Source organism: Ursus arctos, unplaced genomic scaffold, assembly GCF_023065955.2.
Source record: "Ursus arctos isolate Adak ecotype North America unplaced genomic scaffold, UrsArc2.0 scaffold_24, whole genome shotgun sequence".
Taxonomy (NCBI): domain Eukaryota; kingdom Metazoa; phylum Chordata; class Mammalia; order Carnivora; family Ursidae; genus Ursus; species Ursus arctos.
Genome location: NW_026622919.1, coordinates 3,593,953 through 3,621,107, shown reverse-complemented (window position 1 = coordinate 3,621,107; position 27,155 = coordinate 3,593,953). Strand labels below are relative to the sequence as shown.

The following is a 27,155-nucleotide window of genomic DNA, read 5'->3' as shown; positions in this document are numbered from 1 at the left end:
CCAGGAAGTCAAACAATAACCCCTGAGCCATTGGCCCCAAATGGCCAGAACTTGCTTGACGACTGCCCGCTTCCCTTCCAACTTAGGACCAACTGGAGAAAGCCATGTGTGCCCCCAGAGCAGTCACATGGGCTCCCCATCTCCCAGCCCCCAGGCCAGCAGCCTCTGGTCAGGGCACACCTGAAGCCTTCCCTGGGCTCTGCCATAAGCTCTCCCCTCCCCTGCCTGCCTTCCGGTCTCTGCCAGACGCAGCAACAGCGGCCGACCCCCCGCCAGGGCGAGCTCTGACGCAATAGCCAGTGTTTGTCCTCATTTGGACCGTCTTTGTTACTGTCCACCAGACTCACCGGCAAGGGGAGGGTGAGCCAGAGTCTTCCTGGCCACACTTGCTGAGAAGGCACCCTCTGGAGGCAGGACATGAATGGGGTTTCTTCGGGATTGTGCTTTGGGAAGGGAAGGCTTGGCCAGTGGCCACGCTTAGGGAGTTAGAGCCCTGCCCTTCTCCCGCAGCCGCGAGGCGCGCTGCCCAACCAGGGGCCCCCAAGCTGGCGCCCCGCTCACGGGTGCTCTATGTGCTTCAGGTCCCGCCTGGGCGCCTCCAGCCTCTCCTGCAGCTCCAGGCTCCACTTGAGCTGCCCGGCCACGGGGGGCATGTTCTTGTGGATCGGGGGGATCTTCCCGTCTGCAGAGGCTGCGAGCTGCACGTCATACAAGGTCTTGGTGCTGTCCAGCTCGGCATCAAACAGCTCCAGCATGACCGAGTATCTGGGTACCACCTCGGCAAGGATCAGGGGCCGCTCCAGGAGACCCCCACACATGTGCAGGAGCTGGGGAGGAACAGAGACGTGCCTTTGCCGAGGTCCCCGCCTCCTGCCCCGTCCCCAGCATCGCTCCAACCTCGTGGCGGCTGGCGCAATGTGCGAGGCCAAACTTCAGGGGCGAGAACATGCTGGCAAATGCTGAGTCCCCAGGTACTTGGCTGCCAGCCAACACCACAAAGTAGGTCTGAGGCCTGGAAACATTCCAGGCCCAGGAGAAGTTAGGCTGCCCAGGGTGGAGGTGGGCGTGGGGGCGGGGGCTCAGGTAACGAGCACGGGGGTGAAGGGTGTGAAGCCGGGGACGCCGCCCCGAGGACTGGAGGGAATCACAGAGGGAGCCTGGGAACGGGCAGAGGCCATGACTCTGGGGGCTCAAGACCAGGTTCCCTGAGTCCCCGAGGAGCGGGGACAGCCCGCCTCCCCGGTCACGTGTCCTTTCCAGGAGAGGAAAGGCTGGGCCTGCGGACCTTCCTGCTGGAGGTCGCTGACCTGAATTAATCCAGGAGGCATCCTAGGCATCCTGGCACATTTCTGAAAGCAGTGACCTCTGCAAGTAGCTGGCCCATCACCCTCACAGACTAGTCTGCTAAACATGAGCAAGTGCTTAGTGGAAGAGGGGAAGCCACTTCATCGGGGTGTTTCGGTTAGGGTCCTGGCTGGGAATCAGATGGAGAATTTCCTAGAAAGACCACACTGCTCAAGGTCGGGGCGCAGCGGAGCCAAGGGGCAGCGAGGCCCTGGGCTGGGCCCGGTGGGGTGGGGGTCTTCCTAGAACCTGGAGAGAGGGAGTTCCGGAAGCTCCACAGCCAGCCTGAGGTCGCCAGGCCCAGGCCAGTGAGAGCCACCCTCGAGGCAAATGGGAATCAAGGGCACTCAGACCACACATTCCCACAGCCCTGGGTGCTGGGGGGCACTGCACCCAGGTCTCGGATGTGCCCCAGTTTTTAGTGTGAAGAATAAGACAATGTCCCCAAAATAGCCTTTTCAGGCAAGAGCGAGACACGGCTGCAGAAAAAAGAAGAGAGATCTGCAGGTCCCCGAAAGCCAGACGGGGCAGCTGAACCTCTGAGAGAAACCGAACCAGGACGCTCCAAGCTCAGCTCCCCACAGCGGCGTGGCGGACGCCCGGGGTCGCTGGTGCCCCTTCCTACAAAAGTGACCTGTGCTGCTTGGGAGAAAAAGGTACATCTTGTGGGTTTGTGACCCTCCTGACGTTCTGTCTGCCTGCTCCCCTCCCATGCCCCTCTCTTTCACGTTTACAGAGTTCTTGGCTTTTGGGTCCTGGGAAGAAAGCTAATTTTTTTTTTCCTCCAGGAGATCATGCGGAAAATTGCTCTAGAACTTTCCTGGCTGCGTGTGAATTCCTGACACTGAGAAGGGGCATCGGGGCAGCTGGGGAACTTGCAGGGAATGGAGGCGCTGGTGCAGGGTTGTGTCAAGTGGGAGAGAAAACGCTCCCAGGTGCGGAGGGAGAGTCGAGCACTTGGGGGTGCTGTTTTCTCCCTCCGTTTCCTTTCTGTTTTTTTCTTAATCTAGCACAAGCATGAAGTTAACATCTAGGAAAGAACCTTTCCTCTATGGGTGCAGAAGCCGGACGGAGGCTGTAATAGGAGAGGGGATGAGCTCCATGAGAAGGCCGAGGGGCAGTCTTAGCTCCTGGTGGCAAGGCACAGGGCTCAGTCCTGAGGGTACCTGGGGATCAGGGGGGTTTCCTCCCGGCCACCCCACCCTCGGAGTGTTGACCCCTGACTCCTGATCACGAAGGCGATGGGCTTGTTGCTTTGGCCCCAACAGCCCAGGTCCTTCCCCTTGACTGGACAACAGCACAAAGAGCCCACCGGTGGGGGGTGGGGAGGTGCTCCCTCTGCTCCCCCTTTACCCCCCTACAGGAGGTGAGACGTGCTAGCCCCCGCTGGCCTGCTCTCCGCGAGCTCCAGTGCTGTCTTTTAGTTTTGGAGACCCCATCGCCGGGGAGGGTGGTGCTGTTGTTTCCAGGTTAAAGGCCCGGCTGGAAACCTGTGTTGGGGGACCCTTCTGCACTTGGGCAGCCCTTGGAGCTCTGTGACCCCAGTACAACTCCGCTCCCTCGCTGGAGCCAGTTCCCTCCACGGGGAAAGCTCGAAAGCACCTACTGTGTGCCCGGCTGGGTTCTGAGTGCACCCAAATCACGTGCCTGTCCTCAGGGAGTTTATATTCCAGCTGGGAAGACAATGCACACGGAGAGATCAATACACAGCAGCAGAGCAGGAAGGGCCAGCAGGAAGGTGTGGATGGGGGAGGCCTTGCCTGCAAGGTGGCCTGAGGCACCTAGCTAGGGGGAAGTGTGCTCCAGAGGAAGGAGCATCAGCTGTGGTGTTAATTTGCATTCACTGATATTCCGCTTGGAGCACCTCGGATCTAAGACCTCATTGCTCATCACAGTGCAGTTTCCAACCCCCCTGCATTTACATTTTAAAAAACAAAGGACCGTCCTGGCATCTGTGCTGGGGAGATCCTGAAAGACGGCCAGCACCTGGAGCTGCCCGGGCCATCCTGACTGCTCTCCCGTCTGGCCACGCTTGGGGATGGTTTGGGGTCCTGCCTCCTCTACTAACTGGCTAACTGTGTGACCCCGCACGGGCTTCTTGACTTGTCCGAGCTGGTAAAAATGGGGTAGATAACGCAGGTGATGAGTTTAGCAAACGACATGGGACCCCAGGCCCTGTAATAATTAGTGGGTGTCTCCCGTGGGCACCCAACTGCCTGCAGCAACCTAGAGGCTTGCCAAGCGAAGGGAAGAGGCAGCTCGGACCTGCAGGGTGTGCTGGTCGGCAAACACGCATAACACTAGGCAGATATAAAAATGCTGCCCGAGTACATACATATATGCACTCGTTTACGTGTTCAGTCCCTGTTCTCCAGAAGAGCTGTAGATCGATCTTCAGAGATCCCTCCCAGTGGTTTGTCGGGGGCAAGGCAGGCCACAGAAATGCAGGAAGAAGGGCGGGGCTGAGACGACATGGCGTGGTGGGGACTGGGGCACACTGGACTGCCCAAGTCCTCACAGTCTAACCAGCTCGGTTGGGGGCAGTTGCCACCTTGCTGTTTTAACAGGGGCTCTTCTGGGTGCTCGCAAGCTCAAACAGGCTCGTGCACTGGCCGTTTGTGTTTCTTGAACTGATATTCTGTAGGGGTTTTAGCGCTTTGGGACTATTTTTTTAAGATTCTTTTCTCCATGGCACCATTTCTTTTCTCTAAGTGTAAAAGTGCTGCACGCTTCACGCTCACAACATGGGACAGCGCAGAAATGTGCCCAGGAAGGCAGATGGGTACCAGCCAGCACCCCACCACCCAGCGGCGGCTCCCCGTTAATGACGCCGGGCCGCTCACAGAGTCACGTGTTGAAGACGGTGTGAATTTGGTGCAGTGGGACAAAAAGCGTACGTGCTTTATTTTCACAGCAACTTCACCTCTAACCTTTGGTCCTTTTAAGCAGGGGGAACGATGAATCGATAAGAACGAACAGACACCCTTACATAGTGAGAATCAGTAAAGTAACCGTCTTCTCATCCTCATTCCCTTTTCTTACTCTACAAGGCGGCCACCAAACGCCACGGGAGCTGCCCGAGGTGTTCGTGGCCTGAGAGAGGCCCCTGCTCCTCTGGGCCGACTCCCCATCTGCAAACCACGGCACATCACTAGGTCACCCCAGGGGGCTTGCGGCATCCCCTGGGCGCCGCCGCGCCGGCTCACAGCCCACAGGTCCCCGCCCACACCCACCTTTGCACAGGACTCGATGGAGGTACAGTCGTCAAACGCTTGGCAGAAGATCGTGGCCAGCCGCCTATCCAGATCTTGAATTTTGGTCTCAAAATCAGCGTAATCGTCATCAAAACTCTGAAAGTGAATTAAAAGGTCCACCCGGTAATCGGCATGCAAAGCAGGGGAGGCACTCGCTCTGCCCCCGCCCCCGCCGGCTGGTTTCGGGGCTCCCTCTGAGGGTGCTCATTGTCACGGGATGCCCCAGGTGCAGTTTCTGGGATGTCTCCAGAACGTGACCAACTCTCCCTCCACGTGTCTCCCCACTCCTGGGGCGTGTGACATGGGTCCAGCCGGGCCCCCCATCCTCCGACTTACCGAATCTCCGGGGTCTAAGGGGTCATATTTGCATTCGGCAAAGACCTTCACCAGCTCGAAGACCTCATCGTAGATCTGCGTGACCATGCTGCTGAGGTTGCTCCCCCGCACGCCCCCGAGCTCGATCTTCTCCAGCTTCAGAAACTCTATCGCTGTTTTATAAAGATCCTGGTGGAGGAAAAAAACCCAGTCATCTTCAAAACTAAACAACGGATCCATCACCGACCCGGCTCTGAGCCCAGCAGGGAGGAGCCAGGGAGCGAGAAGCCCCGGGGCCACCTGGCAGCAAGGTGGGGGGGACCCCCTGTTTATTCCTGTCCTCTAAAGTCCTTTCTGGAACAGAGAGAGGGGACGGAGGGAAGGGCCCTATGAGTCCTCGCCAAAATGTGAACGTGGAAGAGAAGGGGGAGATGAGGTGGCGCTCTGATCCGGACCCCGCTCTGGCCCAAAGACTCCTCTAAGTAGATCACGCTTTCCTGGGGCCTCCATGTCCTCAGCTGTGGTGGGAAGCAGTTGGAACCGCACGTGGAGGCTTCTGGTGTTCTGAGCTTCAAATCCGCCGTCCGCACTTAGAGCCCTTCCCTGACAGTGATCTGAAGGCATGCCCTCCCGCAGGGGACGCCCAACGGAGGGGGGCCTGGAAGTCCTACTCTGAGGTGGGGCTCCCACCTCGTCTTCTCCGGGAGGCTTCTCCAACTATTCGGCCCCTGGGAGGTGCTTTCCTTTCCAAAACTCTTCCTTTTGGCATTTCATCACACCTGGTCCCCTCACGTGTCACCTCCCGCATCCGTGTGAGGCTCTCGCTTCCCAATCCAGATCCCGAAGTCTCCTTGGGGACCCCAGGCGGTCTCGGGAGCCTGACCCAGGGCCCAGCACCAGTTAGAAGATGTGCACGGGGCGCTTATGCCACTCCCCTAAGCTGGTGCTGGGGTTGGGGCCGTCTTCCCAAAATGCCATCACCAAAGCAGACTCAACTAAAGCAGCAGCAGGGCCAGGTACCCTGAGCTTGGGGCTCGTTCCGCCAGGAGAAGGGAGGGGACAGCAGGGTGATATCCTTTCCCAGAAAGCTCATCTGGATTCAGGACATGGAAGCCTCTGGGCACAAGGAACACTCTGCGATGCAAATCTGCAGTCCTGAGTGGGCCTTGGTGCACCTGCCCGGGGCTATGGAGACCACTGCTAACGGTGGCGGTGGTGTGGCGGCCATCGGAAAAACCAGAGCTCCAGGGTTCTGGAGTGATTTTCCCGTTCTGAACCGTGTGCATAGTTTGCGTGCAAAGGTCAACAACCGCACGGAAGATCACACACAGAAAGCGAACTGTCCTGCCTTGCCCACGCGTTCATGCCTCGCCTCCTCGCCCCAGAGGCAGCTGTCGTCTCAAACCCATTAAAAATGTCCATTTGCTCTGTGTCACTCTGTGTATCGGACAGTCCTTCCACAGGGTCCTGCCCCCCCGGCCCCTCTGCACTTGTCCTAACCATGCCTGCTAACCCTCGCCCATGGCCACCCAGGTTCCTGACGACGCCTGCATCATTTGTCATCAGCCTGCTTGTGGACACCAGGCACAGGATGGGGGAGAAGCCCCCAAGACGGGTCACTTTTATTCCTGGCCGACAGCTGCGGCTGTAGAGGAGGCTGGCGCCTGACTCAGTCTCCCCACGATGCCGGTGTTTGGGTGCGGCTCTCACCCTCCCTACCGGGAGATGTGGATTCGCACAAGGGTGGGAGACGCAGCCCTGCTAAGGTCAGGGTGGCCTGAACCACATTTCACCTTTACCTCAATGGTCTGGATGCGACGGAAGAAGGAGTTCATCCTGGAAAATGCCAGAGAAGAGGGGAATTCCCAGGGCACCGGCTCCTTGTCCTACGGGAGAGACAGAGAGGAGGCCGTGCGTGCCTCAAACATTCCCGCGGACGGCTGGGGAGCCCGTGCCCACGCGTCCTTGAACTTGCTCTGAAATCAGGCCGGACCTTAAAGTAAAGCTTCATGTTTGCACAGCAGAAGTCGTAGGTGCGGTAAAGCTCCTTCAGAATGTTCACGGACAGAGAGATGCCACTCAGAACCTCCTCTGTCTCTCCCTGCAAGCCTTTCAGCACCTCCTCTGGGCTCAGGAAAGTGCGCGTCTGGGCAGAAGAGAAGACAGACCACAGTGCCGAGAGTGCTCTGGGGTGACATCCAGGCGCGCTGCCTGCAGGCCGCTGGGCGGTTACAGACATCCCAGCGTGGGGCCCACAGTCTGCTCCTTCAGACACAGCGTCCCGGAGGTTCACATCCCAACCGGTCCGCCCACTGCCAGGCCGTTCTCGGGATGCTGAGCTGCTTTCCTGCCTGGCCCCGCAGTCCCCCCACTACGGCTGCAGCAGAAACAGATCCTGGTCCCAGGTGACTGGGGGCCCTCCAGGGCCCAGGAAATCCAGTCCTGCCCCAGGCGGCAGGATCCTGCCCGCAGTGTCCTTCCGGGGCACAAGCCTGATTTTAACACACGCAGGCGGCCCAAACCAACGCTCGTGGCTGGCTAAGTTGTGCTTGTGAAAAGCAAGGAAGACAGGGAGGGGGACAGGAGGCAGGTCAGTGTGGGAGCAGACAAACCCCACGACCCTGGCCGAGTCCTGGGGTCCTGGGACTCAGCAGCACCCCCTTCCTTTCCTCCTCCTTCCTGGCGTGGGGCCGCTTGGGCTGACACTGCCCCATGTTGGGAGAACTCTGGGTGGCCATAAGGGTCCGGCCTGTAAACCCAGGTGCCAACATCTTTGCCTGTCTTTAAACTGCCCAGGAGGGGTGCTTAAGCAGCGGAGGTGGGCAAGTGTCCGACTCTTGATGTCGGCTCATGTCATGATCTCAGAGTCCTGGGATCGAGCCCCATGTCGGGCTCTGCGCTCAGTGTGGAGTCTGCTTGGGATTTCTCTCCCTCTGCTTCTCCCCCTGCTCATGAGCACACGCTCTCTCTCTCTCCCTCCCTCAAATAAATAAATCTTAAAAAAAAAAAAAAACCAAAACCTGCCAGGAACGCCAGCAGGGGGGAAGCCGGGCGGGAAGGGAGAGGCCGCAGTCGGGGTGGGGGAGCAGCGTGGCGGGGCCAGGTTACCATCTCGATGATTTGGTTGCAGAACTCCTGCAGGAAGACGATGATCCTGGAGGGCGTGTTGTAGTGCTCGGACGTGGCCCAGATGAAGCTGACGGTGTGGAGCACCTTCGCGATGAAGGTCGGGAGCTGCGCAGAGACGGGCGGGTGTGCAGCCTCGCCGCTCTCCGCTTCGCGCGGCTCCGGGAGGGGAGCCCAGAGCGGAAGGAGGCGGCACTCTCCAGGACCACGCAGCCCCGCCCGGCCAAGAAGCCCACGGCCCCTGCACCCCTGAGACACAGGCCAGCCCCTGAGAGCAGCCCTTCTCGGGCGGACACACCATCGTGAAGTCGGCCTGCTCCATCTCCTCCAGCAGGATCCGCAGAGGCTTCAAATGCAGAACAATGTCGTCGGCCTCCTTCAGCCCTGCACGGACGAGAGCACAAGCTCGCACACACACCTCCCACCGTCGGGACGGTGGCGGGCGGCTCCGTGTTCACGGACACCTGTTTCCTCGAGACCCAGGACCTTCGCCAAAGGGAGCTGTGTGTGGGGAGACGCCCCGGCCGCTTCCTCGGCTCACCTTCCGAGACGTTCATGTACACATTCTGCAGGGCTGGCCAGTAGCAGCTTTTGGCTTTCTCCAGGATCTCAACTATTTTGTTCACTTTGGGCCTGTTGAGCTGAGAAACAGAACAGGAACGTAGGCCTTTCCAGAGAAACTCGGAGACCCTACACAAAAGGCGCCTGACCCCGAGGCCGCTGGAGCCGAGGACTTTGTGCGGGTTATCCGGGTCCCCTCGGGGGTCCTGGGGGTCCGCACAGAGGGGTGGAGGGGGTATGACTCGGCCTGGCCGGCATGTGGCCCTCTGGCTGCTGACCCACAGAGGCCCGGGCACCACGTGGCGCGGAGGAGTCACCTGCTCGTGGATGCACTTGAGATTCGCCAGCCGGGCGTCCCAGAACTCGAACTCGACTCGGGGCAGGGGGTGTAGCCCGTCCAGCAGGGGCTGGGCCGAGTCCTTGCTCAGCACGTCCCGGATCTGGTGGGACCAGTCGATGATGATGGTTTCGATGGCATGCAGCAGCGAGTTGTCCAGAGAAGGGGGGATCCTGTGGAGCGGAGGATCGGGCAAGATGCTCTCCCAGCCGTGGGGGTGGGATCTGCCAGCTCCACACCTTCTGGGCAGGAATCGTCCCTCCCCGGTGGCCCTCGGGACACTACCGGCAGCGCCGCATCTCGCCCCATGTCCCTCCATCATCACAGCCACCTTGGGAAGGCTGGAGAAGTGCCCAAGTCTCCCAGCTACGAGAGACCAAGCGTGGAATAAAACCCACGTTCAAGGTGGCCCCTCCCGGCCGTCCTTACTGGGGGCTTCACGCATGGCTCCCAGTGGGGGACTTGCCAGCACAGTGAGTCCCCCAGGAGCCATCACCCTCTGATGTGTGTAAACGGAACACACTGTCACCGTGCAGCAGCTCCAAGAGCCCCACCCAGCAGCCAGCTGCAAAGGGAGGCCAGGCAGGTGCGAGGGGGCCTCTGGGGGGACACCACCTCTATTTAGAGTCACAGTCTCCACTTGCTAAAAACCCCTTCCATATTCCTCAGTGCCCCTCAGTACCCACGTCCTAAATCTGGATATCCCTTTTTCTGGCTGTGTGATACGGTGACACCATCCTCATGGCGTGTGATGCCCGGACTGGTACCCATCCGTGCACGATGGGGGAGGGGCTCCAGCGCTCCTTCCTGTCCTGCCCGTGTGCCTCCGACCTCAGACTCAGCACCATCTCACGGTACTATCTGCCCTCCCGTGTTTCCGTCCCTGGGGTCACGGGTCAGCGACTCTGCCAGCCGGCCAGTTGCCCGGGCTGGGGCCGCCTACCTCTCCATGGACTCCAGCGTGCCGTCCAGACTCCCCAGGTGCTCCGGGATGGGCAGCAGGGTCTTCCCTTTGATCTTGCCGCCCATCACAAACATCTCATTCTTCAGCTTGTGGACTTGCTTCACAATGTCTTCCGAGACCACCCGGGGCCAGCCGCTCAAGTTTTCACTTTGGTTTAACAGGGAGTAGAGGACCTGGAAGGGAACGGCTCTGTACTCGCACCCAGGCCTCCACCGACCCAGTGGCTCCCTGGAGCAATGCGGAGACCTCCGTGCCTGGAACCCAGGGACCCCGAGTCCATGCCAGAAGGAGGCACGGCTGGGGGAGGTGTGCAGATGCAGGATGATGGCCCAGCAGCAAAGCCACCTCCGAGAAGGGGGCCCAGCTCTCCGGACAGCGGCTCACAGTGCTTGCTGAAAGCAGATGGCCCGTGCTGCCTTGGAGGGCTGTTAGGGGCTGAGCCGGGCCCCCCAGTTTTGTATGTTGAAGCTCCGACCCCAGCACCTCTGGGTCTGGCTGTCTTTGGAGATAGGCCTTTCAAGAGGTGACTAAGTTAAGATGAAGTCCCACGGGTGGGCCCAAATCCCATGTAACCAGTGTCCTTAGAAGAAGAGATGTGGACACAGAAAGACACAGAGGGACCACCAGGTGAGGACACGGGGAGGAGACAGCATCTACAAGCCCAGGAGAGAGGCTGCAGAAGGAACGGGCCAGCCCATGCCTGGATCTGGGATGTCCAGCCCCCAGGACTGTGGTCTCTTATCACGGGAGCCCGAGCAGACTCACACAGATGCCCCAGGACCCTCGCTCCAGGCCTGCCAGGCTCCTCTGCCCGATGGGAGGGGAGGCTGGCCTGAGCCATGGCGGAGGGGCTCCTGTGCCCCAAGTTCGCACAAGGCAGGGAATTAAGTCCCCATCTCATGCACGAGGAGAGCAGCGGCCAGAATCTAGGTCCCTCGGACTCTGGTTGGTATGGCTGCACAGAGTGGGCCGTACCTGCCGTACCTGCCTGGAGTGACACTGGTGACAAGGCAGGACAGTGGGGAGACGCACCCAACTGCACCTCGTCCTTTCTCTCTCTTCACTCAAAGTCTCCGAACGGGGAAACCCATCTACTGGGACTCAAGGGGCCCACACCCTCTGACGCTGTGGGCAGGGGCCACGCCCGGTGCGTCCCGAGGTGCTAACGAGACCGAGAGAGGATGAGGTGCTGGCTGGGGCCTCTCAGCCCTTGGGTGCGCAGCACGGCCTGGAGGTCTGCTCAGAACGCCGGTGTGTCTCCACGCCGGGGCAGGCAGGGCCTGGGCTCCTGCATTTCTGACTGGCTCCCAGGGAAGCCAGTGCCGCTGGCCCGTGAGCCATCCTCTGAGCAGCAGGGCTCCAGGCCACTCACCAAAAGAGCAGAGGTTGTGCCCCCAGCCCCCTCCCCACCGGCACACCCACCTCCTCCACGACGGCGATCAGCTGGTCCACGGGCGCGGGGCTTATGTCCCCGGAGATGAGGCGGTCCTTGTAGTTGTCCTTGCTGATGTTCTCCGGTCCCTTCTTGATGAAGTAAATGCCTTTGGACTTGAGGGAGGCGGGGAAGCCCAGGCAGGGGACGATCATGCCGGCGGGATTGAGCGTCAACACCAGAACCAGGACGTCCGGCTTCTCGAAGAACTCGGTGAATAAGGCCATGTTCTCCTCAGCCCCGATCAACTTGCTCCACTTGTCTGGCTTGAACTTCAGAACGAGGGAAGCTACTCCCTCCAAATACTCCAGCCTGACGTCCGGCGTGACGGTCATCGTGGCGCTTCCTTACAGACCCGTCACGCACGGAGACGCTGACGCCGCACCGTGTGCCGGGGGCTCGCTCCCCAGCCGTCTCTGGAACCACTCGAAACCTCTGTCCTGACCAAGCAAGGAGACAAGGTTCCTCGTGAATGTACGCTCTTCCGCTGGGCATGGGCTGGGGGCAGGGAGGGAAAGGGGGTCTTGGCTGTCTGCCCTGGCTGGACAGCCATGGCCTGGGGGTGAGGGCCACAAAGCAGCAGTGGTGTGTGCCTTGTGTGAATTGTGACCAGGAAGCTAATAGCCGGGAAAGCCAGGGATGGGGGCTGGGGAGAAGGGAGGGCAGGAAATGATGGCAGCCAGATGGTCAGCAGGTGATGGGGTTGGGGGAGGCCAGACGAGAGCAGGGTCAAATGGAAGGGTCCCAGGGAAGATATCACACACCCCCGGGGTAAGGGCAGAGCTCAGAAGGAGCTCCCCTCACACACGAAAGTCTTACCAGTTGAGCTGATGTCTTCTCAAGTCGTAGGCAGGGCCAACGGACAGACAGCTCTTTCCAAGACCACAAAGGAAATGGCTCCCTTTCCAGGAGTGGCCCCAACTGCCGTGGAACTTCTGCAGCCCTCGTCGGCACCTGGGAGTTCTAGAACCTTCTCCTCGGGACCTGAGTGACCAGTGGTGGTGCAGCAAATGGGCAACCCTCCACCACCCGCCACAGTGGGGAGGCTCTTGGACCGTACTTTATTTTATTATTATTTTTTAAAGATTGTATTTATGTATTTGAGAGAGACCAAGAGCACACGAGCACGAGCAAGGGGAGAGGCAGAGGGAGAGGGAGAGGGAGAGGGAGAGGGAGAGGGAGAGGGAGACTGAGAGAGCAAGAGCACACGAGCACGGGCAGGGGGAGAGGCAGAGGCAGAGGCAGAGGGAGAAGCAGACTCTCCGCTGGGCTGGGAGCCCGATGTGTGCTGGGATCATGACCTGAGCTGAAGGCAGACGCTTCACGGACTGAGCCCCCCAGGCGCCCCGGGCTGTAGAAATTTTTAAACTCAGTTGAACAATCTTTGCTCTGAGCTGGGGCAGTCAGTCCACTTACAGTTCCTGTAGCCCTGACTATATTGGGATAGAGTCTCTCGTTGTATCGAGTGCTTGGTATTCTCCTTTCTCGCCTTCTTCCGGATTGTATAAGTTTTACTATTTCATCCTCTCTCATTACCTTGGTTATCATACATCTTTCTATTTTTCCCTTTAGAGGCACAGAGACATCACAACATGTATCCTGACTTACCCACCGTAATACTCACTGTAACCCGATAACGAAATTCAGAAAACAATTTCCATTTACAATAACATCAAAACAATTCTGCTTACAATTCCATTTACAAGAGGATCAGAAAGAACAAATACTTAGGGTTAAACTTTAAAAAGAAGTGCAAGACTTACAACCAAAGACCACAAAACATCACTGAAAGAAATGAACTACTTGGGTGGATGAAAGGGCGTCCCGCGTTCACGGCTCCGAAGACTTAATCTTGTTACCGTGACGATTCTCCTCAAACGGATCTGTAATCGATCTAGATCTGCAAGCCCGGTCAAACTCCCGGCGACCTTTCTTGCAGAAATGGGAACGCTGGTCCTCCCTATCACAGGGAAATGTGAGGGACCAAGAAGAGCCAAAGAGTCTTGAAGAAGAACAAGGTTGGAGGACCTGGGCTTCCCACAAGCAACACTTCCTACAAAACCACAGTAATCCAGACGGAGAGCTTCAGGCACAGGGATGGACGTGGATGAAGTTTCCAGGAGTCACCGCATACATTTATGGGCAGCTGGTGTTAGACCGCGGTGCCAAGACAGTCCAGCAGGGGAGGCAGCAGCCTTCCCAAGAGACGGCGCTGGAATGAGTGGATGCCCACACGCACCCCTACCTCGCACCACCTACTAAAATTAACCGAAACTGGATCAAAGACCTGTCAGAGCCACAGCTATAAAACCCTTCGACATAGGAGTAGATCCATGGACTGGATGAAGGTCCATGGACTGGATGAAGTTTCCAGGAGTCACCGCATACATTTATGGGCAGCTCGTGTTAGACCGCGGTGCCAAGACAGTCCAGCAGGGGAGGCAGCAGCCTTCCCAAGAGACGGCGCTGGAATGAGTGGATGCCCACACGCACCCCTACCTCACACCACCTACTAAAATTAACCGAAACTGGATCAAAGACCTGTCAGAGCCACAGCTATAAAACCCTTCGACATAGGAGTAGATCTCCATAACCTCGGAGGAAGCAATGGTTTCTTAGGACACCGAAAGCACGAAATCAAAGGAAATAATGGATAAGTGGGACATCATGAAGATTAAAAACTTGGGGGCTTCAAAGGGCACCATAAAGAACGTGAGGAGACCACCCACAGAATGGGAGCAAGTATTTTCACATCTTCTATCTGATAAGGGACTTGTACTCGGAATATATATGTAACTCATAAGAATAAAAATACAAACAATATAGTTAGAAATGGGTAGAGGACATAGATCGACTTTTCTCCAAGAAAGACACACAAATGGCCAATAAGCACATGAATAGGTGTTTACATCACTAGTGGTCAGGGAAGGAACACGTGTGCGGCGCCCAGAGCCATCAAAAGTTCCCAGCGCCCAGCCCTTTGGATGAGCAGTGCCCCTCCAGGACGTGACACTGTCTCCGGGCCCCCGCAGGCCTTCTGTAAATATCACTGAGGGAACAAAGGCTCTGAGAAGTCCTGCCGCAAGGAGGCCTGTTGAACCTCATCCAAGCCAGTGTTGGCGACACCCTTCTTCCCTTGAAGCCCATCGCTTGTTTGAAACGCTCGATCCAGGTCTAGATGGTCCCAGCCTCTGCTACGATTGTGCTCCCCTGGGGTCTGTGTGTCCCCGAGACACAAAGGATCGAATGTCTCCTGCTGAAATAATGGATGTGCGGGGAACTCAGGGAGCTGCCCCCTCGCCCTCGAACCACCGCCCTAGGGCTCCCTGCTGTGAAGGAGGGACTCATGAGTGACCTGGAGCTTCCTGGCAGGTCACACCTGAGGCCCTGCCTGAGCAGAGAAGACACAGGAGGACCCATTTTCTAGGGGGCTCAACCAGCTTTCAATACAGACATGCTGTCCACATTGCAGCGGGAACAGTGGGCCCTTTGGAAACAGCCAGGGCACTGTGTGAAACTTCCGGACTGGCAAGTGCTCTTGGGGCAGAGCAACAGGGGGCCAACTACAACCCTCCCTTCCCAGGGCCACCAGCAATGCACGCCGTTCCCTCACTTCCTTCGCCCTGACAGTCACAGACCGAGCGAGAAAGCTCAGCCTCTACTTACAGTCCCCAGGGAGCATGTCCTTCTCGCCCAGCTAACTCGGAAGACAGTTGCACCAAAGACATGACCCATCATTAAGCACAACTGCAGGACGATCTTCCCCTGCTGGGGACACTTGCCGACAGCAGGAGGCCAGCCATCTGGGTCAGCCCTCCCCGCCCCACATCCTCCCTCTGTCTGCTCTGGCCCTGACACGTCCTCATGCCGAGTTCCTGGCAGAGGGGACGGGGAGGACAGTCAGCCTTTGTCCTGCTGCCCAGGCACGACCTTGCCCCAGCGCTGGGCAGAAAGGGAGGGCCAAGCCCGCCTGGCTGGCCCCGCGGAGCACTCTTCTTCCTTCGTGGGGAGGGCAGTGTGGCCAGAGAGATGTCTGCGGCCTGTGAGGTTTCCAAAGGTCACAGCAAGGCTTGCCACCGTGGAGGCCTGGGGGCCTAGCTTTTGGGCTTTCTGCATAGGAAGCCCGGGGGTAAGGCCCCAACAAGGCACGGAAATGCATGGATTGCAAGCTGTCCAGGCTGGGAACAGTGTGAGCGTTGCACAGCCAAATCTGCCTCTGCCCACCCGGGGGGACGTGGGCAGTGTGGGGTGCTCCCCGAGGAAGCAGGCAGGTGCCAGACACGTGGGTGGGCCCAAGAGAAACAGCCAACTCCGGTCCAAGACGAGAGAGACAGACTCTTCGGTGCTACTATAATGCAGGAGAGCTGGACCCAACTCCAAACACTGCCAAGACAGCGGGGCACTTAGAGCCCCGAGCAGCCACAGGGGGGCCAGGGGGCGAGAGTGCTTGCTAGCGGCAGCCAAGCACTGAGACACGGCGGGTGGGGGACGGTGGGGGACGGTGGGGGACAGGGACCTTCTTTGGATATCGAGGGGGGTGGGGTGACTGAACAGGATTCTTTGCTCCGACAGGTGTAGGCAGACCTGGAACCAGGCTCAGCACCGAGAAGCAGCCTGTCAAGGAGAAGGCTCAGCGGGACCTGTCCTCAGTTCGGTCAAGAAGCGAGTCTTTCGGCTTCGGCCTCATGAGGGGTTCTGAGCTTGGGGGAACGGAAGGAGTCGATCCTCAGGGCTGCAGACAGAGGGCTCCCCGCCACCCCGTGGCTCTGGCTGGATCCCATCAGGGCACTTTGAGGGACAAGGTTTATCACTCACGAGTCCTGGAGGGAACATGGCATGCCCAGGGCCACGCGGCAAGGTCACAGGGAGTGGGCTCTCCCTTTATTAGGGCCCAAAGGTGGGGTGTCTGGGGTTTTGCGGGGTCGTTCACTATTGGCTACCTTGAAGCATACGAGTGGAACTAGGGTTCAGGAGAGCGGAGGCCGGGTCACTCAAGCAGCTCGTTAGTGAGGTTGCCCGGGGTCGCCTGAAAGGGGAACCCCACAGGCGGGGGGCCTAGCTCCCCATCTGGCGGGTTTGCTGGTGGCTGTGTCACATGGCGGGCAGCCAATGTGCTTCTTCAAGATGGAAGTCTAACAACCGGTGCCTTCACATCACGTCTCAGCGCCAGGCACGCCTTCGGGTCCGCACGGAACCCATGCCCGGTCCCCCCCGCCAGCATCCGAGCGTCCATCCGAACTGGCTATGGACGGTGCCCACCCAGCTCGTGCGCGTGCCACCCTGGGCTCAGCCCCGTGGAGAGCCTGCGAGCGTGGTCTCTGTCCCGAGCTGTGGTTCTCGGAGTCTGGTGAGCGAGCGAGGGACGCAGGCTCTCCGCCTGGCCCCAGGGCTGCGGGAGCGGAGCGGGGAACCTGGGGCCGGGGCCCAGCAGTCCTTATTGTAACGAGCCCCCCGGAGACCCTTGCCCACAGCTGAGCTTGAGAACCCCTGATTCAGAGGACAATTGTGGCCTCTGTTTTGAGTCACGTCATTCAAAGTAGCCCTCCCGTGCTTCCTCTTTCCAGTCGTTGGTGCTGGAGGAGACCCCCCCCCCCCGCCCACCTTCCCTTCAAGGAGCTGCTGGGTCGATTGAGGAGCAGGTGTCAACCCTCCTGGTGGTTCTCCAGTGACCACACCGTGGAATCATCTGGGAAGCTTCCGGAAAGAATGGTGCCTGGCCCCGCCGCCCAGGGGTCAAGGCCAAATGTCCAGGTTTTAAGAGCTGCCCCGTGGGTCTGAATGGAGATCCCTCCTGCCCCACGAGGCGTCAGTGCCCCCAAGAGCTGAGTCTCGCTGCCCCTACCCCACCTGCAGCCATGTTCACCCCAAAGCCCTCGCAGTTGGTTCATGGCCGACTGTCTGTCTCCCTAACGGACGGACCTTGGAGGTCCCCTGCGGTGCTTCCAGGAGGGGGCGGTGCCAGGCCCGAGGTCTCCGCCCAGCTTCTGACCGATCCTCCCGTGCTGGCTGCTCATCCGTCTTCACGTCGGCACGCTCCGTGCTTGGGCGGCGGGGGAATTCAAGGGCAGGCTGGGCTTCCGGAGACCCATGTCCCCCCAGCTCAGCATCCACCAGAGACTTGGAAATACCAAATACTGCTTTCTTAAATGGGCAAAGACCCCTTTTCTCTGGGCTATTTTTTTAAAAAGTTGAACTCCTCTTCAACGGCTTCATTTATAATACCTTGAACTGGAAATCAAAGATCTCCAAGGTGAACATCAGTGCTAGAGGCACCCCTGAGGGTCAGCACCATGGCAGGAGGCTGTAAGACTCTGGCCTTTTCCCCTGAAAACACCAGCAGCTTCCCGATCCCACTGCTCTCCGAGAGAGCTCAAGTTCAACTCCGAATTTCAGGGGAGGGAGACACACACGGCCCTGGGGGCTGGGCCTCCGGGTGGAGGGCTTCTCGGATTTGTTTGCAAAATCAAATGTGCTTTGAATGTAATGAATGTAATATGAGTCAGGAAAGAGGCCTTTGAAGGGGTCTGGAAATGAAATTTCCTGCCGTGGTTTGACTCACCCTGTCTGTCTCCAAATCTACCCCAAGGACATTTGTTCCAGTGTGACAGGGCTGGTCTATGCCTCCCCAGACTCCTCCGGGGAGGGGGAAGATGGTCCAGGCTGATGGGGAGGCAGCTGCGCTCCCGCAGGACGCCTTTCCAGACTCCCCTCATCAATCACCCCGGGGCAGCCAGCGGGATTTATCACCCAAGGCGGGTTCCCTCGGCCTGGCCTCCATCCCGAAGGCTGCTCAAGAAACAGCGAACGATGAACCTCAGCAGTCCCTGTCTTTTCTCTTTTCTGTCTTCTTTGCTAGCGTGTGGGAAACAAAGGCGGAAGGAAATGTAGATAAAAGGAAATGTCCTTAGAACCTGCGGCCCACCGACAAATACTTGAGGCGGGCAGAGTCTACCGCTCTTCCAGGAAGCTCCCAACGGTCTTCATGGTAATGCCTCACCAGAGGGAAAATCAACCTTAGCTTGACGGTGGCCGGGCCTCCGGGATCCTGCGAGTCTTCTTCAGCAGATCAAAGTCCTTTTGGAACTTCCCTTATCTTTACTTCTCCCAACCCCGAAGTCTGTAATCCTCGCTCCTCACAATCCCAGGAGGGCAGCGCTCTCTGCCCACGGGTCCTGTTCTCCGGCTCTAATAAAACCCCCTTTTGCACCAAAGACGTCTCAAGAATTCCTTCGTGGGCTCCGGATCCCCAACAACACTAATCCAAAAAAACTACGTCACTAGTGATGTGGGAAACGAAGGCAGAAGAAAAATAACTAAATTTCCTGACGACCCGCAGCCCATTGACAAGTCCTTAGAACAGGCAGAGTGACTTTCCTCTAGGGACTCAGCTGCCGTGATGTTAGTACTTTGCTAAGGGCAAAAGGCAATGCCAGCCGGAGCCCCAGGACCCTGTAAGTCTACTTTCACAAATAAAAATTCCTTTGGAAATGTCCTTTATCTCTAAACCGCCCAAGATACATGTCGGCAATCATTCCCCAAGCATATGACCCACCGATATACATCTGAAGGGTCTCATGAGTCAGGTTTTATTAGACGGTAATGAATGACCTTTTCCCAACAATAGCTGGCCCCTCCAGGTCCTACAAACCTTGCATCCAAAATTCCTTAGAGACTTACACTATCCCTAACCCCCTCCTAACTTGCAAGTATATAATGGGCCACTCCTCAAGACCCCAGTGCAACTCTTTCTACCCATGGGTCCTGTCCCTGTGCTTTAATAAAACCACTTTTTTGCGCTGAAGACGTCTCAAGACTTCTTTCTTGGCCGTGGGCTTCGAACCCTCACGTCTTTCCTACGTCACTAGCACACAAGTGCCAACTGTCCGGGTGCACCTGGGAACAAGGTTTTCCCAGGACCTGGGATTTTCGGAACTAGACCCAGGAGAGTCGGGGGCACTGGGACTAGTTAGTGACCCTCACACTCTTACCAGTGCCCCACCAACTGCAGAAGTGACAGGGCTGGCCGCTTCTCCGGAACGTTCCAGGAATCGAGAAAGATTCTTCCTCAGGACCACCCATTTTGTAATGCGTGGAGCCGCATTTAGAATCTGATTTTCCAATTCACCAAATGCGGCTGGTTTACACCTCAAGGGACTATTTTAATTGCAAAGCTTTAGTTTATAGTCTCGGGTGGTCCTCTGAGCAGACCACCTGGGGATGTGGTGGAACGGAAGCCTCTCCAGCCCCGCGGGGCTCAGTCAGAACCGCAGTCTTACCCCCGGGTGACTCTTGCGCACACCGGCAGACCAGGGGCAGCCCTGCCCCAGAGGCCGATCAGGAGACGGGAACAGGCACTGGAGTATCCGCTGTCCTTATCCAAAGACACAGAAAAACAGCACGTGGACCCGTGAGTGGCCTACCCAGTAGCAGTGGGTAGCAGGGTCCTGCACTCTGGATAGGGTCTATCAAGTTTGAAGGGCAGTTTCACGTGTCTTTGAATAACACTGGGAAAACAAATCAATTTCTAATATGCGGCAAAGAGAGAACCTTTTGTTTTTTAAATAGACCACGTTTTTAAAGATTTATTTATTTATTTGAAAGGGAGAGAGAGTGCAAGTGTGGTGGGGAGGAGCAGAGGGAGAGAGAAACTCTAAGACTGCGCTGAGCATGGAGCCCGATGTGGGGCTCGATCTCAGGACCCTGAGATCACGACCTGAGCCGAAACCAAGACTCGGATGTTTACTGGACTGCACCACCCAGGGGCCCCTAAACAGACTTTTCGAAGTGGAGGGAGAGGGAGAAGCAGACCCCCCGCAGAGCGTGGAGCTCGACGCGGGTCGATCTCAGGACCCTAATATCAGGACCTGAGCTGAAACCAAGGGCAGGATGCTTAACCGACTGAGCCGCCAAGTGCCCCTCGATAGACTATGTCTTAAAGCAGTTTTAGGTTTCCAGAAAAACTGAGCGTAAAGTATAGAGTTTCCCTCCCTCCGCACTGCCCTGCACCCCCCGTTTCCTGAGGGACACCTCGCATTCCTGAGGAATGTGTGTTAAAGCTGATGCATCAACACGGATTCGTTATCTGCTTTATAACTGAAGTCCGCAGTTACCTCCTGGTGTCGCACGCTCTGCGGGTCTGGATGACGGGTATCCGCCACTGTGGCCTCACACAGAGGCTTTCGGTGCCCTGAACATCCCCCGACCCCAACTGTCTCCGTAGCCGTCACACTAGCCTTTTCTCGCTAAGTGACATACGTTTAAGATCCCTCCATGTCTTCGGGTGACCTGGCAGCACCCTCTCTCTTACCCACCCAACAATATCCCGCTCTCTGCACAGACAGTTATTACCCTCACCTCCTGAAGGACATCTTGGTTGCTTCCGAGTTTCAGGGATTATGAATAAAGCTGCTGTAAACATCCGTGTGCAGACTTTTGTGTGCAAATAACTCTTCAGCCTCTTTGGGTGGATACCTGCTGGATCGTGTGGTGGGAGCGCGTTTGGTTGTGTAAGAAACCGCCCAACCGTCTCCCAACGTGGCTGTGCCATTCTGTGTGCCCCCGGCGGTGAGATTCTCCACGTCCGCCCCGGCAGTGGCTGTGGTCGGTGTTCGGGGCTTCAGCCCCTCTGATGGGTGTGCAGTGGTAGCTCCTTGTTATAATTTGCAATTTTCTCAGTAGAGACTTATCAGACTTGGAGTCCCTTTCCACAGGCTTATTTATCATCCGTATATCGTCTTGGACGAGGTGTCTGTTTAGATCCTTTGCCCAGTTTTTACTTGGGAAGAGAAATCTTTTAAAATGAGATATTTTTAAAAAGCCACAGCCACATACTGTAGGAATCCATTTACATGAAATGTCCAGAATGGGCCAAACCCCAGAGACAGAGGGCTGACTGGTGGTTGCCAGGGGCGGGGGGGAGGAGGAGGAGGGATGGGAAGGGACCAATAACGGGGGTGTCCTTGTGAGCTGATGGAAAGTTCTGGAATTCGATAAGGTGGTGGTTGCACGGCACTGTGAATACCCTAAATGCTACTAAATGGTTGAGGGTAAATTTTGTCCCGTGTATATCACAATAAAAAAAAAGGTCAGGGTATGAAGCAAACCGTGTGAAACATGGACCTGCCCGCAGTGGGGTCAATGGTGACCTGGATGAGGCATCTCCCCCAAGGACCCCCGCTCTCAGCACGGAGCCCAGAGACTTACCTCCACCTCCCCTGCTCCCCCTACTCCCCCTGCTCGGGTGGGTCCCTGGCGGCCCCCTCCCCCCTCAGGTGACAATCACTGGGGTGGATCGCTCCCTTTGTACCAGTCTGTCCAGGCGTGATTCTGACCCCACGAGGTCACCCACAGGGCCCCCAGCCAAAGCGCCCTGTCCTCGCAGGGCAAAGCCGTTATTCCTCTCTAATCCCGGCTTCCCCCAGACACCGCCCAGCTTGCCCGCTCGCCCGCTCACCTCCAGGCCCTCTCTGACTCTCCACTCTGGGATGCTGAAGGCCAGCCCCCTCCCAGCCCTCTCCCCCCACCCGGCTCCGTTCAGGGTCCTCAGTCTCTCAGGAATGAAAAAGGGAGTTACCGCTTCCATTTATTCCTTTGCTGTGATTGAAAACACCTCTGTGTTCAGAGAGCTCACCAAGGTCTGCTGTGGAAAGGACACTTCCGTCAGCAAAATTTAAGACACAAACCCTGGCTTCCGCCTGGCTCCTCATCGTGGCACGGTTTCCCCGGCTGGGGTCCATGGTGGCTCGCTTGGCTCCTGGGGGCTCGGGCCTCTGGGAGTGTGCAGGCTCCCTGCCCCCTCCCCTAGTGGCCGGTCCAGCTCCCTGGGGGAGGCCGAGGCTCTGAGGGCAGGACCTGGGTCCCAAAGGGCAGCCAGCTCCGGCTTCTCTGGGAAGGAGCACCTGCCGGAGAACAGCACGGACCCCCACTGCTGGGCGGGATGACTCGCGACGCTCTGGGGCTGGGCTTCCCTCATCCCACCACCCTGTGAAGCAGGTGCCTACAGGCCCGGGTACGGATGGCGACTGGGCAGGTGAGGCCCCTTGTCGCCACTGAGTGGTGAAGACCTCGGTACATCCGTCCCACCCCTCAGCTGACGTTGGGGTCCCAGACTGATAAATCTGGGATTCTGGGCTTCGTCCAGCTCCCTGACCCGCTGAGTGCCAACATAGCTTCCCTCTCCTCCCCCTTAGCTGGAGCACCTGGCCCCGCGTCCCTCCTGCAGCCCCACAAGCCTCTGCCCGGGCCCAGGCCCTCCAGTGGGTCTCCGTCCTGGTCCTTCTGCCCAGACACTGAAGGAGATGACTCTCCTGTTTTCTAGGGCGCGGCCTGTGACTCACGGGCCTCCTGGTGAAATGGTTTCCTGAGAGGGGAAAACACGGTCACTGAGCCGTGCCAGGAACTCCTTGCGGTCTGGTCAGGAGTCCATGAAGACTGAGTTCTCTGAGATGCGAACCCGGGAGCATGGGCCTCTCCTATCTCATCAGGACTTCAGAGGGCTTGCGGCCCGAGGGGTTGGCAACCTTGTCTGCAGGACCAGACGGTCAACAGTCTGAGGACCGGGTGGGGTCGGTGACGACCGCTCGCCTCTGCCACCGGAATTCTGAGGCAGCCACAGACCACGTGGGCGCGGGCGTGGCTACGTGCCCCACGAACTTTACTTAGGAAAACAGCGGATTTGGAGGCCGTGTTGCTGACCCCTGGCCTAGAGGAAGGGGAAGGGGAGGCGCTAACCAGCTTCCTCACTTCCCTTTAAGGCGTCCCCTGGCCCCGGGGGCCGAGGAACCACAGACTCAGAAGCGTCCGTGACCCCCCACACCAGCTGGGCCCCCTGTGAACCGGGCGGCTCCCAACCTCCCTGCAAGAGGAGGGGCAGATAGATTCTTCCAGCCGAACCACGCAAGGGTGGGGCGTCTCTAAATCACAGCAACCCACGTACCTTCCAACTACGACAGTAAGCAAAACAACTCTTTCCGACACCCTTGCAGATAGGAACTGGCCAAGTGCCCGCTGTGGACACGTGGCGGCCACGTCTAGAAGGTGGCCCTCTGGGAACCACCCGACTGTGCCTGCCACGTGGAACAGCAAGTCAGCAATGACCTCTGGGGTTACAGCTTCAACTCTGACACATGAGTGCTGCCGTCCCAAGTAGACTGGAGCCTTTTCAAGTAAATTACAGACACTGTGCCAGCCTGTGCTCCCTGGGGTAGCTGTGAAAACCAAGTAGCTAATACCATTCTGGTGAACGTCAGAGCAACCGCTAGAAAACACAGCGGAGGAACAGCCACTGTCCTACTCAGCTCAGGCTGCTGAACAAGGGGCCGCAGGCCGGGCCGCTTAAACAGCAGATTTATTCCTTGTGGTTCCAGAGGCCGGACGCCCCCAGAGAAGGGGTCTTCTCCTCTGTGATCGCTCACACGGCAGAAAGAGAGGGAGGCAGAGAGGGAAAGCTCTGGGGTCTCCTCTTCCAAGAATGCAGACCCCAACGTGGGGCCACCCTGGTGACCAGCTCTACCCCTACCCACCACCCCCAGACCACCTCCAAGCATGGCCACCGCGGGGCTACCAATTCTGAGGAAACGGTGATGCAGTTGTGGAGAGAAAATGGGTCACAAGAGAACCTTACTCCAAAAGCAAGCAGGAAAAGAGAAGCGGGAACAAGAGCGGACGGGGCACGTGGAAAACAAACCCGAGCTGGGCGGTCTGACTCCGGCGGTAGCAGTGACTGCGCCGGCGCTGAGAGCAGGGGTGCGGAGAGACAGGCAAGGGGACAGGCTGGGGAGGGCTTCCGTGGGAGGGAAGTTGAAATTACAGTTTAGATCTTTGGGCCTTTTAATCCCCCCAGATAAGGCACTTCTAACCCTGAAAAGTAGCCAGACCGCATAGCCCAGCACCTGCGCGGTCAGCTGCGAGCAGCCCCCGTGGGACGGGAGGGGGCTCCCCGTGGAGAAGGAACCGGGGGCGCGGGTCAGGCCGAGATTTCAACACTGTTAGGAGCTTGTGCGGAAAGACACCCCCGGTTCTGGCTCCCGGTGAGGAAAAGACCGGGCGTCTGTGAGCTCAGGCCCGCGCCGCTGGCGGTCTCCCTCCAAGGCAGACGGAAATTACTCCCCGGAGGAGCAGAGCGGAGCGAAGGCCATCTACACCTCCGCCCTTGCAAAGTGGAGACACCTTCGGTTTCAGAAGGTGGGTTTTCATTGCTGCGCTATTCACAGTCGTTTGCCCAACGCAAGGGGGGGGGGCGCCTCTTGTGAGGTCCCGCCCTGGGGGCTGTTGGAGCGCGTTTCCCCTGCTCAGCCTGTTTACAGAAGAGCGAGAATGTGCCTGCTCCTGTCAGAGTCCGTCTGTTCTTCTGTCTGCACTCCCTCAACCCAGGAGTCCTGCAGGCTGGTTTTGCGGCATAGACGCACCTGGATGGAGGACCACCCCCCCACCCCCATACCTCCGCCCCCGGCCAAGCCTACACCTGTCCTGGAGGAGCCTGAAGGCAGTGGTTCGGCTCACTCCCCACGCCACGTGTGCTGCCACTGCCCAGGGACCCTCCTCCTCCACCCCTCCACCTGGACAGAGGAAAGCGAGCCAGTGCGATCTGGAGGGAGGGCTGCCGTGCGGGGGGCCTGGCAAAGGAACAGGCTCTGCCACAAGGACTGCGAGCTCACGAGGATAGAAGCCACATGTGTTCTGCTCGCTCTTGAGTCCCCAGCACCTGGCACATCCTTGGAACAGAGCTGACTCAAGAAACACTTGTGAAATGAACGAATGATTAATTATCAAAAAGAGAAGCGGAAGGCATGATGGGAACATGAAAGTCCATTCAAGCATGTTGGGCTATCCCAGCAAGCCCGGAGTACCAGGCTGGAACATCGGGAGGGGAGGTATGCACGCTGCGTGCAAAATTTGAGGAAGGCCCCCAAAATCAGTGATCAAGATAAACGGCATTTTAGTGTAATTTTTTTAACAAAATGCAAAAGTGTGCAAACAATTGATGACAATCTTTAAGTGAAGACAGGGTTAGTAACAGTGCTGTGCAAAGTCCTATGGAACCAGGGCCAAAAGGAAGACTCTGGAATACTGACCCTGGCCCCCAGCCTCATCCCGGCCTTGTGGAGAAGAGAACCTGGGAGACAGAGAAGAAAAGAAAACCTCACACCTCCCTTAACTCAGACCGTAGAGGTAAGGGACCTATGAACCCCAAAAGTCAGTACTGGCTGAAAATAAGAGTCCATGAAGAATTTCGATAAACTCAAGAATAGGTTTAGGACGGGAATTAGGGATGCACATTCATCCTGAGAAACAGAACGAATAGGATATGCACAGAGATCACCAAACGGAGACGTTTCATGAGGGGCTGGCTCCCTGATGATGGAGGTGGAGAAGCCCCATGGCGGGCCGTCCGCCAGCCGGACACCCAGGACAGCTGGGGGTGTGGTTTGGTCCAAACCAAAGGCCTGAGAACCAGTAGCGCCCGCGTCCAAGGGAAGGAGAAGGTGGCGGACCTGGCTCAAGCAGAGAGACTTAGCCTTCCCTCCCCCATTTTGTTCCCTTCAGGCCCTCAGTGGATGGGCTGCTTGACCACCCACTGGCTGTGGCCGGAAGGCCTGCTCTCCTGGATTCAAATGGTAATCTCTTCAGGAAACACCTTCACAGCCCCGCCCAGAAATAGCTTACCAGCCGCCCGGGCATCCCTGAGCCCTAATGGACACATAAAATCACCCCCCACGGGACACTCGGCTGTATTTGTAAACTTTTGAAATCACGGTCATGGACGGTATGGAGGCTTGTCCATCAAATGAGACTCATTTGCGGCACTGGGTGAGCAAGCAGCCTACCCCAGCGGGACGTTTCTTACTTTTACTTACAGCGCAGCACAGGGGAGACTGACCTGATTAGCAGAACGACGCAAACCAAGTGGGTTCCCTTCCCCTGAACTCCCAGCCCCAAGCTCCCAGCCTTTCCTGAGTGAAATGGCCAGAGAAGTGTGGGAGCTCAGCTTGGTCCCCCTGGAGAGGACTGGGACAGGCCTTGTCCATGGCTACTTGGGAAATGACCACAACACGGCACTCTGTCTCCACACCAGGGTGTAAAGTCACCCAGCAGCCAGGCCCGCAAGTCCATCTCCAGAGGCACAGCAGACCCTTAGGTCCTAGGCATGCTGCCTGCCAGGGTGCTGCAGAATTCGTGGGAACCAGCTTTCCCACTGAGCACGGGGGTGGAGGATATGACATGGCCAACAGCCAGACCATCTATGGCAGCAGAACCCTGACACCGCCCTTGCAGCGACCAGAACAAACGGCCAGGACATGGTCCATGACCACCAGCTTCCCTCATCTTGCCCTTGCTTTCGAACCAGGACCAACCATAAAGACACAAATATGCCCACTAACCAACCACAAAGGATGTTCTGCTTCTAATTAGTCCACTGCCGGCTTCCCCACGCCCAAGGCCCCCTACTCCACTGTCAGCTCTCCCATCCCTGTGCCAGACGCAGTGGCAGTGGCCGGCTCCCCGCCCGGCAAGCTCTGAGTGAGAAGCCCACGGTTTTCTCATTTGCAGGTCTGTTAGCTTGCATGAGCAGACGGGGCGGCCAGGGAGCGGGGCCAGCCTCGGACAGGACAGGGACTCACCTACTATGGTTCTGAGAATGCATCTGCTCCCTTCTTCAGTTGAGAGAACTCGGGGGCGGGGGATTTCCATCCTAATGGTTTGGTCTCAGGATGCCAGGGGAAAACGGGCAGGAGGCTCTCTAGTTCAGCTTCGTGCCCCAGGCGCAGGGAGCCTAGCCTGGGCACTGGTGCTGTCCCGGACATGCCACCTCTGAGAGGCTGA

General features: G+C 57.9%; 1 protein-coding gene across 1 annotated transcript in view; it reads right to left on the bottom strand.

Annotated features, from left to right (window-relative positions):
- The window catches only part of DNAH17 (dynein axonemal heavy chain 17), a 110,757-nt gene extending 83,626 nt beyond the window's left edge, over positions 1 to 27,131 (bottom strand). The window contains exons 1-13 of the mRNA XM_026484009.4: positions 26,954 to 27,131; positions 12,153 to 12,317; positions 11,324 to 11,773; positions 9,881 to 10,074; positions 8,918 to 9,110; positions 8,581 to 8,680; positions 8,338 to 8,423; positions 8,022 to 8,147; positions 6,907 to 7,059; positions 6,713 to 6,799; positions 4,935 to 5,102; positions 4,578 to 4,694; positions 562 to 827 (exon numbers count right to left, since the gene is read on the bottom strand). Coding sequence (XP_026339794.2) covers positions 562 to 827; positions 4,578 to 4,694; positions 4,935 to 5,102; positions 6,713 to 6,799; positions 6,907 to 7,059; positions 8,022 to 8,147; positions 8,338 to 8,423; positions 8,581 to 8,680; positions 8,918 to 9,110; positions 9,881 to 10,074; positions 11,324 to 11,668 — 1,835 coding nt within the window. The 5' untranslated portion in view covers positions 11,669 to 11,773; positions 12,153 to 12,317; positions 26,954 to 27,131. The remainder of the gene's footprint in view (positions 1 to 561; positions 828 to 4,577; positions 4,695 to 4,934; positions 5,103 to 6,712; positions 6,800 to 6,906; positions 7,060 to 8,021; positions 8,148 to 8,337; positions 8,424 to 8,580; positions 8,681 to 8,917; positions 9,111 to 9,880; positions 10,075 to 11,323; positions 11,774 to 12,152; positions 12,318 to 26,953) is intronic.
- Between the last annotated feature and the right edge of the window lie 24 nt (positions 27,132 to 27,155).